Source organism: Helianthus annuus, chromosome 12 (assembly GCF_002127325.2).
Source record: "Helianthus annuus cultivar XRQ/B chromosome 12, HanXRQr2.0-SUNRISE, whole genome shotgun sequence".
In the NCBI taxonomy this organism is placed as follows: domain Eukaryota; kingdom Viridiplantae; phylum Streptophyta; class Magnoliopsida; order Asterales; family Asteraceae; genus Helianthus; species Helianthus annuus.
Genome location: NC_035444.2, coordinates 56,894,682 through 56,912,076, shown reverse-complemented (window position 1 = coordinate 56,912,076; position 17,395 = coordinate 56,894,682). Strand labels below are relative to the sequence as shown.

Here is a 17,395-nt window from a genome sequence, read left to right as displayed (position 1 = left end):
TGCTTTAAGCATGTAATATCAATCAATAATCAATAATCAATAATCAACAATCAATAATCGACATAAGTTGAAATTTAATTATTGTGAGGGTATGTTATTGACTAATCAAAATCATTATCTACAAATTAAAGTGGTGATTCTCAAATATATTTCTTTTCTTTTAACTCGAAGACTATATTAACTTAGTTGGCTTCAAACCTTCATTTAAATTTTTGTGTATTATTGTTTATATAAACTAAATTCGAACTCCCACTTCAAGCTGTCATGAACGAAAAAAAAAATCCCACTTCAAAATTAAAATGGCATCGCCTCAGTTTAAAACATAAGAAAACGATTTTTTTCAAACAACAAAAAAATATCTTTTTAAATAAAATAATGTTTTAAAAGCAAATGCTAGGAATAATAATAATTAAAGATAACAAAATGACAAAAAAAGGGTTTGAGTTGTATTAATGTGAAAGTTAAAGGAGGGGGTACGTTCAGTAGAAAAGGGGTACATCTAGTAGCACCCTAAATTAAATCAGTATTTTTAAACTAAATTACTATGCTATATTTGTTCTTTTTTTTCTTGTCTCTTTGTAGCATTTCACCTTTAATTTTACTTCTTGTTGGTCGTTTGACTACGACCGATAAATTTTCGTATATGAAGTTTCCATTTGATTCTCAACCATCAACAAATAAATTGTCCATATTGTGATAAATGTACCTCAAATTGTTATTCTGCATTAATTAGTCATGGTTATTCATTTTTCATTTCGGATTTTTTTTTTTAATATTTAATGTTTTAGGTGTGTGGATATACATGGTGGGGGGTTATGCTAAAATAAAGTTTTGCCTAAAAAGTGTAGGAAAGCGCTGATTCTAAGAGGCAAGGGTAAATGCATGATGTTATGGTGAGTATTTGGGCAAAAAACTATACGGAAGAAGGGGGAGACCATGACGTTAGAGATACACAAATCGAGTTACACCCAGAACCCGAACCGGTTCCAATTCGTGGTGAAACCAGTTTGAGGGAGAAACCAGTCCGCACTACTTTGGTCAGTTTGAAACACCGAATTCGGTTCAGTATTAGTTCACTTCAGTTTCGGTTTCAGTTCATAAGCCAGTTCATGCACGCGCATTTCAATCTTTTTTTAGACCCAAAATTAAAGAAATTACATAGAATTAAACTTTTATTAATTTTTAGAGTTTACAAAACAAATATAGAAAAATCAAATATAAACAACATCATTTGAAAAATTACAAAAATTAATAATGCATTTCCTTAATTATATTTTTAGTGTTTCTTCTTCGCCCAAACTATTGTTTGTGCAAATCGATGCATCATACGCATGTTCTTTGTCCAATATGCGTTTAATTCATCCCTCATTCACCTAGACATTGTGTATCCGTTCTTCGACTTACGTTTCGTCTTGTAGAGTTGTTTGGTGTTGTGCACAATTCACACGTCTAAGTGATCCTTTAAACAAATGCACATCTCCAAAGTCGGCGAAGTGAGGCTTGTTTTTCGTATTGATAAAACTTATCACTAAGAGAAAACACAGAATCCGAAGCTACCTTAGAAGCTTGGACAATTAGTATATAACAGGCCATAATGACTAAGACCGGAAATTGGGGTCCCTTTCCTTTCCACCAAGCTAAGATATCAAGATTTTCATATCCTTCTGCAGCCATACCATTAACAAAATTTGATCTTTTATACCTCCCGAGCTCGCTGCTTGGGGTGCTACCCCTTTGCCCTTTAGCCGTCTCATTTCGCACAATATTAGAGAGGCAAAACGCTGATTTTTGGGTGAAGAAAACAGTCCAAAACACATATCACAACTATATAGTAATAGCCATTACAAAACGGCTATTTTTAGCAACGGCAAGAACTAGTTTCAAACCAGTTTTTCTCAATCGATTTTAAACCGGTTTGGACCAACAACCAGTTCGTGTTGAACGAGGGGGGCCTTGAACTTACAATTTGGATTTGAAACTGAACTGGTTTGGAACCGAAACCAGTTGGAGTCAGGTTGGCCGGTCTGGGGAAAGGATGTGACAACCATGTTTACTTGTAAAAATATCTTTGATCCGTGTTATAGAACACTGATGCTGGAAGACACCAACCTCAGATACACACACACCACAATAATTATCATACTCGATCCGATTAATAAGTAAATACCTAGAATGATTATGGAAATCTGAGGTCCCAAGATAAGCATGCCAACTTTGGAAGCGAAAGTGAGAAAGCTCAAGGATAATTAAAGCCAACATCACTTTCTGAAACAAAAGAGAAGTTAAGGGACTAAACTCTTATCTCAAATCAATCTGAATTTGCTACAGTTTGATGGATGGTGGCTTCAAGTAAAATACAAGACAATGGTCCACTGTACAAAAGTCGAATACCACATTTTTATATTATAAGATGAAAGTTGAGATAAAAGATATGAATATGTGAATGCTCGTTGCCTACTTCCCGGTTTTCCCATAGCTGTCTCGTAATGTAACAGTTCGGTTGAATATGAGTTTCTCAGGTGTTGAATCCTTGTCAGCCACAAAATACCCTGTTGGAGAAAATAAGACAATTTGCTTGGACAAAACATAATAACGTTTCAAAAATTATATGCAACGAGTGGATCATAGAATTTACCAAGCCTTTCGAACTGGAAGCTGTCATCTACCTCTGCGTGTCGGAGGGATGGTACAGCATATGCAGACGGTATCACCACCTTAGACTCGGGGTTTAAATCATCAAGCCAGTTATCAAGTTCTCCAGGATTCTGATTACAGTATAAAAAGTGTCGGTTTATTAGTTGTGTCATTTACGTCAAATGTTACTTGATAGTTGATAGAATCACCAACCTCAGAACAAAACAGTTTATCGAACAGTCTGACTTCCACCTTCAATGGGTCAACCCCAGGAGAAGGCTCTGCAACCCAATGAAGAACCCCCTGCACAACAAACGAAGCCAACTGATACTGCCGTAACATTGAAAAAGTCAAAGAGATTACAAAGTCAAACTAAGGTTTACCTTTGGTTTTGTCTTCTTGTCTGGATCATACTCGGCATGTATCTCGACAACGGTTTTTTTGTCATCAGAGAGCACCACTTCAGTACACTTTATAGGAAATGCATACCTGTGTAGAATTATCAAGTATTCAACTTTAAAGACTCCTAAAAGCAGAGGTGAGATAGGTTCATTTTCTAGTATGGGGCTTAACCGCAAACACTTGTCATTTAAAAAAAACTGTATCAAAACCACTGAGAAAAACAAAGTGGAAGGTAATAAAAAATCAACTTTGGGCAACTTTTGATCCATTTGATTTGTTCTCCTGTTAAAAAAAAAAAAAAAAAAAAAAAAAAAAAAAAAAAAAGCTTTTCTGTTTGACCCATTTGAGATAATACACAAAACAAAATCGGCCCATTCATCAATAAATGGGTAAAAAATGCCACATCTACATGAATTTCATGAGCATTATGCACCTGAGTAAGACAGCTTTTCCCGGAGCAAGCCCATAGTAATCTTTTGAATCTTTCATTCTAAAGTCAGTTTGCTCTATATAAATAACATTTGAAAAGGGGACCTGAGAAACAAAAATTATCAGATTTACACCATCATAACACCAATACATAGAGAGAGAGAGAGAGAGAGAGAGAGTGAAGTCTACCTTGTAGTATGAAGATGCATCATCAACAGGGGCATCTGGCCATTTCTTTGCATCAAGATCTATTACTGAACTTGGTTCAAGATTGCTAATAACTACCTATAATCATAAAGACTAAAGATTAATAATAGAAACATGATAATAAAAAAATTTAATAATAATAATAATATAGATACCTTTAGTGGATGTAGCACAACCATCGCACGAGAAGCTGTTTTATTAAGTTCTTCCCGTACATGATATTCAAGGCGCTCCAAACGTATCATACTACCATCACTGCAGACCCATACTATTCTTATCAATCCACTGCCAAAACACATAATGAAATGTTTATTTTAAAAATAAACTACAACCTTCTGGTAATCCCAATTCCTCTAACAAAAGCATTTATTGCTGTAGAAGTGACACCCCTACGCCTCAATCCCGCTAGTGTCATTAAACGTGGATCGTCCCATCCATCCACATAGTTCTCGGTCACTAGCCGGTTCAACTACAAAAGTAATTATTAATAACCAACGGTAAATATCTTCATATTTTATTTAAGAAAAACAAAAACACTTACTTTACGTTTTGACATCACAGTGTTGGTTATATTCAAACGTGAATACTCCCATACGTAAGGCTGGTAAAGACCCAGTGCATCTAGTAACCAGTAATATGAAGCACGCCGTGTCTCAAATTCAAGTGTGCAGAGCTGAAAAATCACTGGTATATAGTAAATAACTAAATTTTTTTTGTAAAAGAGGGTCGCACTAGACTTACCGAATGTGTGATATTTTCAAGAGAATCAACAATGCAATGTGCATAATCATAACTTGGGTATATACACCACTTGTCTCCAGCATGTGGATGAGGAGTGAACTGAAGAAAGATAGTCACAGAAAGATTATAATAATACCATACATTTTTCGAAATAACGAATCAACGATAATAATAATAATACCCACCTTAATCCGATAAGCAATGAGATCAAACATATTAAAATTGTCACTTTGCATGTCTTGTTTCATCCTAAGTGTAGCTTTTCCTTCTTCAATCATGCCATTTTTCATATCATTAAATAGTTTAAGTGATTCTGCAATTGGCCTATCTCTCCATGGACTGTTCATCCTTTTCTCTCTGTATTCTTTTATTTCATCACCAGTCTACACGAAAAAAACTAATTAAATTGATTAAAAAAATTATGATTTAGTACATTAAAAGAAAACGGCCTGATGTAAAACCTGGTGATCAACATAGGCATGACCCCTGCGTATGAGCTCCACTGCTAAATCATATAATTCTTGAAAATAATCACTGGTGTATGTGATCTGCAAATTTTATATTTCATTAAATGTTCTGGACCATTAAGAAACAGAGTTTGACTTCATTCAGAAGTAGCAGATTTTACCTTAAAAGGTTTCCATCCCATCCAACTCACAATTTCTTCAATATGATCAATATATTCTTTTTTCTCAGCTTCAGGATTAGTATCATCATACCTACAAGTTATAGATCATGCAGATGTTAAAATGTGCACATTTACCTTTTTTTTTTTTTTTTTTTTTTTTATTTGTGGTAACTACAAGTCTATAGCTAGAGTATAATTTGTCCACTGCAGACCATTACAAACTTTATCGCAACGAAACGGAACTCTATTACTTAAGTGCACATCTACAATATCTTTCATCCTCAACTGTATAAGTTGACCTTAAGGTAATATTCTTTTAGAAAAGTCATATCTTCAATTAAAAGTTTTTCATGCTCTTATATATCTACCAATCTTTTGTTTTAACATATGCATTTGATCCAAATGACAGCATATTGATCAAGTAATCGTACCTCAGGTAGCAGCCACCACCTCTTTCTTTTGCAAGACCAAAGTCAACAAACATAGCCTGCACATACATAGAATGTAATATTTTGTAGCAATTTAATGTGATGTACAGTGTACTACTTGATCAAAAATAGCGTGTTTACCTTGGCATGACCAATATGTAGGTATCCATTTGGTTCTGGAGGAAAACGGGTCAGAACTTTTCCACCCGTTGCCTTCAGGTGTTTTTCCAATATTGCTTTTGAATTACACGCTCTGAGCACAGGTCTATCACTGAAAAATACTTCCGTATGCACCTGTCAGAAAACAAAAAACAAAACCGAAGCATCATAAAAACCCATAAAGGAAAAAATGGTGACGAAATAAAGAGTAACTACTTCAACGGTTAAACCTTATAATTCTCCTCGGGGGCGGGGAATATTAAATAAGGATTGAGTTCTTCTTCAGATGGCACCGGTTCTTCAGTAGCGCTTTTATCTTCTACTTTAACCGGTTTCTCTTTCTTCTTTTTTACCGGCTTTTCATCATCTGCTGCCGTCTTCGGACCAAGTAAAGCAAGGAGCTTTCGATCTACAACTTGCTGATGAAAGGAAGACACATGAAATACATATATTTATTTTGTAATTAAATAAAATATAAAACAAGAAAAGTGAGTTACTTGCCTTTACGGTCTTTGGATCTGCCCAAGGCTGCTTCTTTCGAACATGAGCAATTAGTTCACCAACTAAAGCCAATGAACATGCGACACATCAGATCAGCATTGCCACATAGAACAGTATAGCTTTAAAAGCATCATGAAATTGAAACTCACCGTTTGTTCTGTAGCGTTGCTCCTTGATTGCACTCTCTTTCTCTTCAAAGACTTTGTTAACGGCATGCTCTATATCTTCTTCCGAGACCTCAACCCCTGTTACCATATGAATGCTTCTATTTTAATAATCCATAACAATGAATATATATATATATATAGTTTATAATACATGTTCATCCAAGCATACCAACTCCACAGGCTTCTTCAAATTTACTGATATCAATATTTTCCGAACCAGTGACACTAAGAAATGCAAATGCAGCTTCTACCTGGGCCGGAGTCTTTATCTGCAATAGCAGAGTAAATTATTTCAACATTAAGCACATATCGATAAAAAGTCATACACAGTATATATTTTAGTTCATACCTTAGAAGAGACAATGTATGTCAGCAATGTCGGACGATGCACAAGGGCATTGGCAGGGAACTTTGTAGCAACCGTATAAAGAAGATTGCCCGTAGACCGTTCGCATCCATCAGTGACAGCTGCCTGCAGAGGTATTGTTAAATATATAGAAATGAGTATTAACTTTTACAAGCAAATGCATCAGCTTATTAATCTAAACTGATAGTCTTATCACACAATTCAAACTGAAACTAAAAGATGCTCAGGATGAAGGCATTGAGGCGCAAATGCGCAATACAATGATACATAATAGCTACTTCCTATCATGCAACCACCTGAACAAGAGACACAACACACGATTTGACTCACAGAGTTGACCAAGACTTCCCGAATTTATTTGTAACATATGCCTATAGTATACAATCGTTTAAATCATGATGCACGACTACTTAATGAGGCAATGTGCATAATGACATGTCAATATCAAAATCCTGTGTACACTTTTTACAATAAGAACCTTTGTTACCAAATTCATCCATAGTTGTTAATAGCGATGATAGCGAGCGATATAGCGAATAGTGTAGCGTAGCGCTGGATCATCGCTATTTGATGTTTAGCACTCAATGGCGACAAAAAGGGTTTTTTTTTCTTTTTCTTTTTTAAACAAATTATTAAAAACCGAATTTTTAGGCATTTTAATCAACCAAACAGCTGTAATCTTCACTAATTGCATAAAAGTACCTTAAATTCGTGAATAAAACCCTAATTTAAAAATCTAATACATTACCACTTAACATCAAATAGCACTCGCCATCTCATCGCTATCGCTACGAAGCGTATAGGTAGCTTGTCGCTATTTATTGTTATTCGCTATTAACAACTATGAATGCATCCCACTCAACAAAACAATAAATTATTTCTTTTATCAAAAAAAAAAATTTGTTATAATCCGATATTCAGATAACCTGTTCAAAACTTTTTAAGAACTGTGGCCAAGTTTTTTGTAAACAAAAAAAATAGTATAGACATACGGAAAATTACATAAGAATGGCAGGTAAACGGGCAACAAGTGTGCGGCGACCGCCTTTAAATATGGAAAACATGTTTATATAAAGTGATATCTTAATACTTGTTTAAGAGCTGTACAGTAACGAGAATTTAGATAAGTAGCATTTCTAAGATGAAGACATAATTTGTATTTTTGAGTAATTTATTGGACTAATTAGCATGCAAGTGATGGGAATCAATTAAGTGATTAACACAATTGAGGCATAATTGATTAGCAATGAGCAAAAGCACTTAAATAAGAAAAAGAGCAAAGAAAGAATACCTCGTTAATGACAGCAAGAAGATTGGAGGTGACTTTATTGTTGGCGATGGTGTTCTCGGCGGTTCGCTTGTCTAGACCGATCTTCAGAAAGAGGTCTAGAGCCTCAACCATTTTTCTGCAAAATTAAACAACCCTAAACTCCACCAGCTCAACCAAAGCAAAGCAAACCGATGCGACGTGGTCGTTACGCAACCCTCCCAAGCAGTCAGTCAGTTGTACATTGAGCAAGTAGGGCTACGATTTTTTAACGGCCCAGCCCAACATATATACGTCAAGCCGGGAAGACTTTACCAATTGACCCTCGTCTCGTCTAAATACTATCTCAAAATATCTCTTTTAACATCAAAATTAATGGAGAAAATCAAATAGAAAGTTTTCTTTGGGTAGGGAATAGGGGTGCAAATAAACCGAGTTGAGTCTGAGCTTATTAGGTTTGAGCTCGAGTTCGATTCAAGCTTTGTTTTCAGAGCTCGAGCTCGGCTCGTTGGTATTTTCTCAAGCTCGAGTTCGGCTTGGGATCAGCTCGTTTATTATCTATTAATTTATATAATAAATAAAAATAATATAAATAATAGACTTTTTTAGGCTCCTGACCTCGATAAGTGAAGCTCGGGCTCGCGCTCGTGTACTAAATAAGCTTATTTTAGGTTCGATGTCGACTTGTAAACAAGTTTAAATAAGTTCGGCTCGACTCGGCTCGTTTACACTAAGGCTCGATGAGCCTAATGAGCTTCACATGTGAGGCTCGGGCTCGATAAACAAATGAGCTTTATTTTAGGCTCAAGCTCGGCTTGTTTCGAGCTTTTTCTCGAGCCGATCTCGAGGAGCTCGCGAGCCGCTCGGCTCGTTTGCACCCCTAACTAGGGAAGCTATAATAAGATGACACGTGGCATAATTAAAAAAGTAAGGGTAAATTACACTTTTTGTCCTTTATGTTTGTATCGAATTGCAATGGATAGTCTTTAACTTCAATAATTACCGTCACAATTCTTTAATTGGAAAACCACTACAACATACGTCCTTTAGCATTAATCTCAGTTAACTTTAGTTACATAAGGGTAATCTAGTCTTTCATTTAAGAAATATTTTAATAAACAACACAAAAATAATACCTAAAATCCATTCTCTCTCTAAACACTATAAGTCCCCCTCTCTCTCTCTCTCTCTCTCTCTCTCTCTCTCTCTCTCTCTCTCTCTCTCTCTCTCTCTCTCTCTCTCTCTCTCTCTCTCTCTCTCTCTCTCTCTCTCTCTCTCTCTCTCTCTCTCTCTCTCAACATCCAGATCTGGCAATCACCAACAAACCCCAACTACCACCATCGACCATCTCGTAGGTGACGCGTTGATTCTAGTGCAAATGCGTCGGCAACAAATTTGTGAAAAATACGAACTTTATTATTAGTTTTTTATTTAGCAATGTAATTTTTTTATTTCTTTTTTTGGTATTTTTTAGCAATGTAATTTTTTATTTAATGAAATCTTATTAGTTTTAATTTAAAAAAAAGTAATTGGATAATTATTGATGGGGCATTATTGGGCATTATCACACAACACCCATTTATGAAAAACGACCCATAATGCCTCTTTACTAACTGGACTACCAGATAACACAAAACAGTTAAGGGTAAAAACAATATTTAGGTCTTCCAGTAGACATGGTCTTATAGAGTTATAGCAACTATCCTACAGCAGGTTCAGCGAAGTCGTTGCCACCACCTCAAAATGATAACCACCATTAAACTAAAGCCACCTAACAAACCACCCAAGCTCCAAATTCAAACCACCATCACATATCTCCATTCTTGTTGACTTCGCCTCAAAATCAGTGTTGCTTAATGAAAAGTTGGTGTTGGTTTCTAATGACAACCACATGATAACAGTGAAATTCATCCTTCACCAACATTCTCAAACAAATACCGATGGATCCCTTACAATTGATGCCTAAACCAGTCAACAACAACCTTCCCCACATGCAGTGATAGATACCAATGAAACCCTAACAACTGATGCCCAAATCATTCAACAACCACCTTCCCCACATACAGTGACATAGGTGTTCAGCCCCCATGCGTGTGTGTAGGAGGGTGAGTTTTTTTTAATATTATTGAAAATATATTCTTTTGAAGAAATTTGTGTTCACTTTTAGTAGTTAAAAGCGGCATACTCGGCCTTGTACTCGGCGAGTACTCGGTCCTCGAATCACCTTCGAGGCAAGTTTACCCTAGTTGGACTTGACTAGTCGGCGGCGGTTAAAATCGGCCTACTCGGCCTTGTACTCAGACTAGTGGGACTTGTATTCAGACTACTTGGACTTGTACTCGGACTACGGGAGTGTTTGGATTGCTTATTTTAGTGACTTATTAGCTTATTGACTTTTTGAAAAATTAAAAAGTGTTTGGGTGAAGCTTTTCTAGTGAGGGGAAAAGTCAATAAGTCACTCCATTGAGATTTAGACGAATGGGTATGGGGATCGGCACAGGGCCGTCCCCTCCCTTTAGCTCCGTCAAACACCACCCCCCTTAGGGGCGTCCGGGCACTTCCGTCCGAATATGGACGATGGAGACGAGGCTGGTGGTGGACCCCTTTCATTCCTTCTCTCTCTCTCTCTCTCATTGAATATATATTATTTTTTATTGAAGTGGGGTAGTCCCCACACCCTTGGGTAGTCACCAAAGAGACTATCCTCCTCCCGTGATTACGTGGCGGGTAGTCCTTTGGAGACTATTCTCCCCCATACCCAATGGTCTTATTAACTTTTTCAAAAAAGTTGTTTTAAAAAGCTAAGCCAAACATGGGTTACTTGGCCTTGTACTCGGACTACTTGGCCTTGTACTCGGTGAGGTTTAAACTTCAAACATGTTTCACTTTAAATTATACTCATTTTGACATGAGTTATGCTTATTTTTACATGTATATATAATATACAATAATTAAATTTCTTTATATTTATCATGTCCGCATACTTTCCAAATACTCTCTAAGTACTCCGATTACCCCCAACTCCCCAATCAATCGACTGGAGACCGTCAAACAACTTTTGCAACACTGACTTTTAGTAATATTCACAAGCAGTGACTCTAATTAAAATGGAGATAATTACAAAAATGACTCCTTTGGATATAAAAGGGTATTTTAGTTAATTAAAAAAACTAAAAAAAATACTCCCTGTATCCCATTAAAAGTGTCATATTTTGAATTTTCAAAGTCTTTATTTATAAACTTTAACCTTAAATAAATTTGTTTGTGTTAGATAATACTTGATGAAAGTTATATGATTTGAGTGTGTTTTACAAGTGTTTTTATCGGTTTAATTTTCATCAAGTTTTATATAACACAAAAACTATATAATCAAAGTCAATGTTTATAAATAAAGACTTTGAAAATTCAAAATAGGACACTTTTAATGGAACAGATGTACTATTTATTTTAATACCTAAAATTGTTAAAATCTTAAATTCATAAACCCTAAACTTGCGATTTTAAGAGCACTCATAGTCCATCCATTGTCTTTCACTCTATCATTCAAATTAAAAAAATGTAACGGAAACATTATCACTACATCTCATCCATTATCTTTATATTCACTTTCTAAAATTTAACAAAACCCACACACTTTTCTCAAATTTAAAAAAGGAGTAACTTTGTAGAATAGTAACAAAGTTTCAAAAGTGTTCCAATTAGGTCACTCAAGTTTCAAAAGTGTTCCAATCAGAGCACTCAACATTCATTTTTCATTAAAATTAAGGGGTTTTTCATCCATTTCATAGGTAACCATGGTGATGTGGATTCTTGTTTCTTTTTTCCCTTTTATTTGATGTTAACGTCGGGTGATGACGTGGATTTTAACTTGTTTTTTAATTTTTATGTAATTCAAATGTTTTTATTTTTAATAAATATAATTTCATATATTAAAATAAATCCGACCCTAGCATCTTATGCTTCATTATTTTTCTTGACACATGGAAAAAAAAGACATGGCTCGATTTGAATGTTAAGGTATCTAATTGGGACAAAAACAATACGAGTGACCTAAATAGAACACTTTTAAAACTTGGTTACTGTTCTATGATATTTTCTCTTTAAAAAACTATGATTCACTCCTACATCATCTCTCTCACACCCCCCCCCCCACACACACACACAAAAAGAAATAAATAAAAAAAGAAAGAGAAAATTAATAAAAAAAGAAAAAGAGGTAGGTATAATAAATACAACAACAACCATACCCAGTATAATCTCACCTATAGCTAAGCTATTGATAGGGTCTGGGATGGTAGGATGTAGGCAAGCCTTACCTCTATCCCAAGGATAGAGAGACTGCTTCCAGTGAGACCCCCCGACTCTAGGGGTGTGCACGGTTCGATTCGGTTTTTGGGTAAAATCAAAACCGAAACCGAAATGTCGATTTTTGGCTTTTTAAAACCGTTTGGTTTCAGTTTTTTCGATTTTTATGTCGGTTCGGTTTGGTTTTTCGATTTTTGGAACAAAAATATGTAAGATTCAAAAAAATATAAAGCATAATTTAAAATATAAGAATCTTTATTATATGTTTACATTTAAGTTATTATAGTTAACTTCTTTAATTAATATTTTTTACATAAACCTAACATTCTAATCTATTTTTATGTTTCTCTAAAGTTTTTATTAAGACATTTTCTTTTACAATAATTTAAAGATCATTTAATTTTTATATAAAATTTTGTTATTTCTTGTAGATAATAAATAGATCCTTTTTATTATAAATAAACAAGTAATGTTTTTATTATAAACACTTAACATTCAAGAATAAAATTAATAATTTCTACTAGCATTGGGTTAAACATTTAAACAACTTAAACTTAAAAATATATGGATTGTAACTTATCGATTCGGTTCGGTTTTTTTCGATTATTAAAAATCTGAAAACCAAACCGTCGGTTTTTTTTTCGGTTCTGTTTTGTCGGTTATTTCGGTTTTCTGCTCACCCCTACCCGGCTCTAAAAACCATAACCAAAAAATAAGCTTCTGGGACATTATATAAGCACACAGCTACTAAAAGGGGGGGGAATAAAAATAACAAAAATAAACACATAAATGAATAAATACGTGTTAGTAAAACTACGACACCGGGACTAGGTGAGAACTTATAAAAGCTATATCACACCTCATACAAACTGAAAAATTAAACTCATAAGACGAGAACCTAAACCAAAAACCAGCCCGCACTCCTAAAAGTCCTTAACCTTAATCCTACGTCTCCGCGAAGTTATGTCCTCGACCATGTCCTCAGAGAGGTGCAAATCTAGCAAATCTTACCTAATCCGCTCAACCCAAGTCATTTTCGGCCTGCCTATATGATGTGGAAAAAGTAGTTCAACTAATTAAACTAAAATTACCCTAAATTAAGACTCAAGTAATAAAAATCTAGACTCTTTAACCTGACTAAACTACTCACCGGCAAGTGTACCGGTCGACTCTAGCACAGAAAAGTAAGTCCGGATGTTGAACCCACAAGGACTCTATGAATTACGTTAACGACTCAATTTAGACTAGACACTGACACGACTAAACAAATATTGTGTTTGGGGGGGGGGGGTTACTAAAATCCTAAAATTATGATTAAATTGAAATTAACTAAAACACAAACGAAAACTAGGGTTTTGATTCAGATGAGATTAAGGACTACCTAGACTTGAATCCAGTTTGACTACGAATGGACTTCTAACGGTTTTATTGTTGTATGGAGCCGGGATCGTTAAATACTAAACCTTAAGGTATTTCAATGCTAAGACTTCCCGACCCTTCTCAGGAAGAAACCTAGGAAACCCTACAAGGCTGTTATGATTACCGACTGTTAGATTTCCTCTCAGTCCTCTAACGACTCTAAAAGTGCCCTAATATGACTATCTACCTCTCAGCGCGATAATCTAAGGCAATTCTAGGTTCTGACTTGGTTTACTAGACACAACTGCAATTAGGGAACTAACCTCGACTTCTCTCAAAATCTAATTTAGCTATATATTGCACCGCGACCTAATAACTAACTCAAGCCTCTCAGCGACAAGTTAAGCAGAATATTCACTTCTAATTATATTTTAATTACTGTTTCTAAGGCTATCGGCCGATTTACCCAAAGATCACCCGAACCCGCAAGGATGCAAATAATCAACACAGATCTATTTTGTGATAAAGACCGTCACTAAAATCTATGTGAAACAGCAAATAATCCACAATCAAAAGTAAATACGCATGTGCACCCAATCAGAAAATCTAGAACAAGTTACTTTCAAAATCAATCCATAGTCTAGCAATAAAAACCGTTAAAAGATCCAAAACGTAAATCAAACCATCATCTAGTCTAGGTAGTATCTAGGGTTTAGCCAAGAAACATAGTGTCTAACAAGAACAAATCAAATCCAAAACAAGAATTCATAATCAAAGTATCAAAAACGAGAAAATAATGAAAACCGGGAGATAAGACCCGAATAATCTTCTTTCCTACGCTCCGTGCTTCAACTTGATGATTCTTGCAAGCTAAATCGCCTCGAAAAACTCCAAAATCTGCTCTCAAAGTCGCCTAGGGTTTCTTCGTTCGTGTCTTATGTTCTAATGATGATTAATTTCCTTTTTATACCAAACCCTAGCCGATCAGCAATCAGGCGCGTCATTCAAGCCAGTCGCGTAGCGCGACTGGTCTCATCTTCACGCTAGCGCTACGCTAGCGCCTCAAGGTCAGCAAAAGTCAACTCCTTCTCAGTCGCGTAGCGCGACTGATCCTCTTGTTACCCTAGCGCTACGCGAGTGGGTATTTTTCACAGAATGTTGACTCCTAAACTCAGCTCCAACTTCCAAAATCTTCCAAATTATTCTAACACTTTTGTATATTGGATCCGAAACTTGACATTTGACACTTTAGCTCGGTTTTGCTCAAATTTCCACATTTTATGTATCACGACCTGGAAAACGCAATGTAGATCAATAGCACGCAATTCCAAACTAAACTAAGCTAAAAATAACGATAAAACGTACAAACTATACACGATAAAAGTATGTATTTTGCAATACATCAAATATCCCCACACTTACTCTTTTTTCGTCCCCGAAAAAGAATTATGCAACGGAATCAGAAACAAACAATTACTCGGACCGAAAATCATAGATATACTTAATTAAAACCAAAGCTTGCGTTAGCTGCGATTGCGGATATATTTGTCCACTTTAAACCCAAATCTAATCCTAAACCCTTATCATGTAAATTTAGTTTAAGTGCGGTCAGTCTACCTAGGGTCTCACACTAGAATCTACAGTCCACCTACTCCCAACTCAAGCTTATAGGGCTAAACGAACGATCATTTGACCAATTCCTAACCGTTTTATACCAAGATAAAGAGAGTTTGAAATCAAATCTATATATTTTTTTTTTCATTTTTTTTCTTTTTTCAGCTTGCTTTTTTTTTTCAAGTTTATATTCGTGAGACTAGACGATGTTTTCCCTAACCCAGCGGTATTCCGACTGTAGAGTCGCTATCCCCAATCACAGATTACATAGGTTTCGGTACTTTTATTCGGCAAGTCGATTTCACACATCCCAGAGGCATTCCGGCTGTAGAGTCGCTATCCCCAACCACATATTACATAGGCCTGTGTTACTTTCATTTAGTTTCTAGCTCACTTTTATTCTATTTTTTTTTTCTTTTTTCAGCGAGATATGATAAAAAAACTCTAACTATCTTAGCTTATAACGGCACCCCTTATACTATTTTCGCCGGTTTTAGTTTCCCATATTTCCCAGGCGAGAACCCACTAGCAGACCGACAATTAAGGTATATTAACTCAAAGGGATTTAGAACCAAAACCCGGGCCTACCCACATATCCCTAACTAGACGCAAGCTCGATTTATTATAAACTCATATTATTATTATTCAACCCGAGCAAAAATTTGTTTTTTTCTATCATTTTCCGTTCAAAAATGCAAACTTCTTTTTATTTCGAAAGACATTTTCTGATTTTTCAATTTTTTTGTATTTTTTCAATTTTTTTAATTTTTTTTTAGATTTTTATAATTAAGACTCGGTTATTTACATGTATTCCCATCCCCACACTTAGAGATTGCATTGTCCCTAATGCAAGAACGAAAACACGACTCGACACTACCTAACAACTACTAAAAACGAAAAAAATAAAAATACAGAGAGAGAGTTGGAAAAAAAACTTAGCTGGTTAGGACAAAAGTCAGTGCCAGCTGAACGAGTCTTAAATCCAACTAACGATCGTATAGCATTTCCTTCGCGATCGTTGCCTAGTCTGCTTGGGTTTATCAATACGGTAGTTTCGAATTCACCCGAATGGAGATTGAGTACGGGTGGTGCAATCCAAACCTGCACAAACACAGCAAAACAAAACCCAAAGCAATACCAATTCTAAAAAACAAACTGACTCAAAAACTACTACTTCTAAGCAATAACGTTACTCACAAGCGAGAAATTACAGAAATCATACCTTGGATACGGATTTGGCAAGAAAAAGGAAGCCTTGAACTTTCGGTGCACGAATTTGTCCAAAAACGCGAGAATGGAGCACGAATTCGGGACTGGGACCTCTTTTCTCATGCTTTCTCCGTTCCGTATCGGTGATGAAACCTGCAAAATTCTCAACGACACAACACAAACACCGAAAAACTACGAAAAAGACTCAAAATCTACAAACTCTACAAATGTGCTATCAACTTTTCTAACATTCACGGAGGATCATATAGACGCAGCTCACATCCATACCAAACCTCACGGGCTGTAGCACCATCATACCTACTATTATCCGAATCTATCTTAACACCCGCATGCCTATCACAATCTCTCAAACCATCATCGGGCGGTTTAAACTTATACATTTCAAACCTAAATTTGTCCCCACACTGAGCCTTGCTCAGTGCATCTATCTTAAATTCTAAGCACTTTACCCTTTTTTCAAGATCATATACTCTCCTATCGGGGGGATCCCCACACTTGGGTCCTATCGCTTCCTCCAAACTAGGACCGCTTACCACCTCTTTCTCACTTCTCTCATCTTCCTCCAACAACCTACCCTTCTCTCCCTCCTCTAAATTAGACGAAATAATGACGGGAAAATCAGAACCCTCACCTATGAAAGCGTACTCTAAGTGGGATGGAAGAACTTTGAGTTCTAATGGGGCGGGTTTCTCTAATGGTGTACTCTCAACCTCACTTTTCAATTCACTCAACTCTAGCACTTCGGGGACCCACTCGTTCTCTTCTGCTTCCTCACTCTCATTTGCAACCTCCTCTACCTTATCAACTACCTCATCTAACTTACTCTTAACTAAATCGGCTCTACTAATATAGTCAAAGCAATGGTCGACACATGATAAGAAAGACTCTATGAAATAGACCGAATGACAAGGACTACTAAGATCATCGGAACCACTAGGGTGATCCATAGAGCGTGCT

At 35.9% G+C, this 17,395-nt stretch overlaps 1 protein-coding gene across 1 annotated transcript; it reads right to left on the bottom strand.

Moving 5' to 3' along the window:
• Positions 1-2,273: 2,273 nt before the first annotated feature.
• LOC110895011 (glutamine--tRNA ligase) lies at positions 2,274-8,206 on the bottom strand. Its single transcript, XM_022142268.2, has 21 exons — positions 7,955-8,206; positions 6,646-6,768; positions 6,466-6,565; positions 6,279-6,374; positions 6,130-6,191; positions 5,859-6,047; positions 5,611-5,763; positions 5,473-5,528; positions 5,042-5,132; positions 4,875-4,961; positions 4,599-4,796; positions 4,414-4,512; positions 4,214-4,345; positions 4,005-4,141; positions 3,828-3,927; positions 3,655-3,750; positions 3,470-3,570; positions 3,018-3,123; positions 2,848-2,937; positions 2,636-2,765; positions 2,274-2,549 (listed from the first exon to the last, which is right to left on the bottom strand). Exons 1-21 carry the CDS (start codon positions 8,063-8,065, stop codon positions 2,455-2,457), a joined length of 2,352 nt encoding a protein of 783 aa, XP_021997960.1. The 5' UTR covers positions 8,066-8,206; the 3' UTR covers positions 2,274-2,454.
• Positions 8,207-17,395: the final 9,189 nt, after the last annotated feature.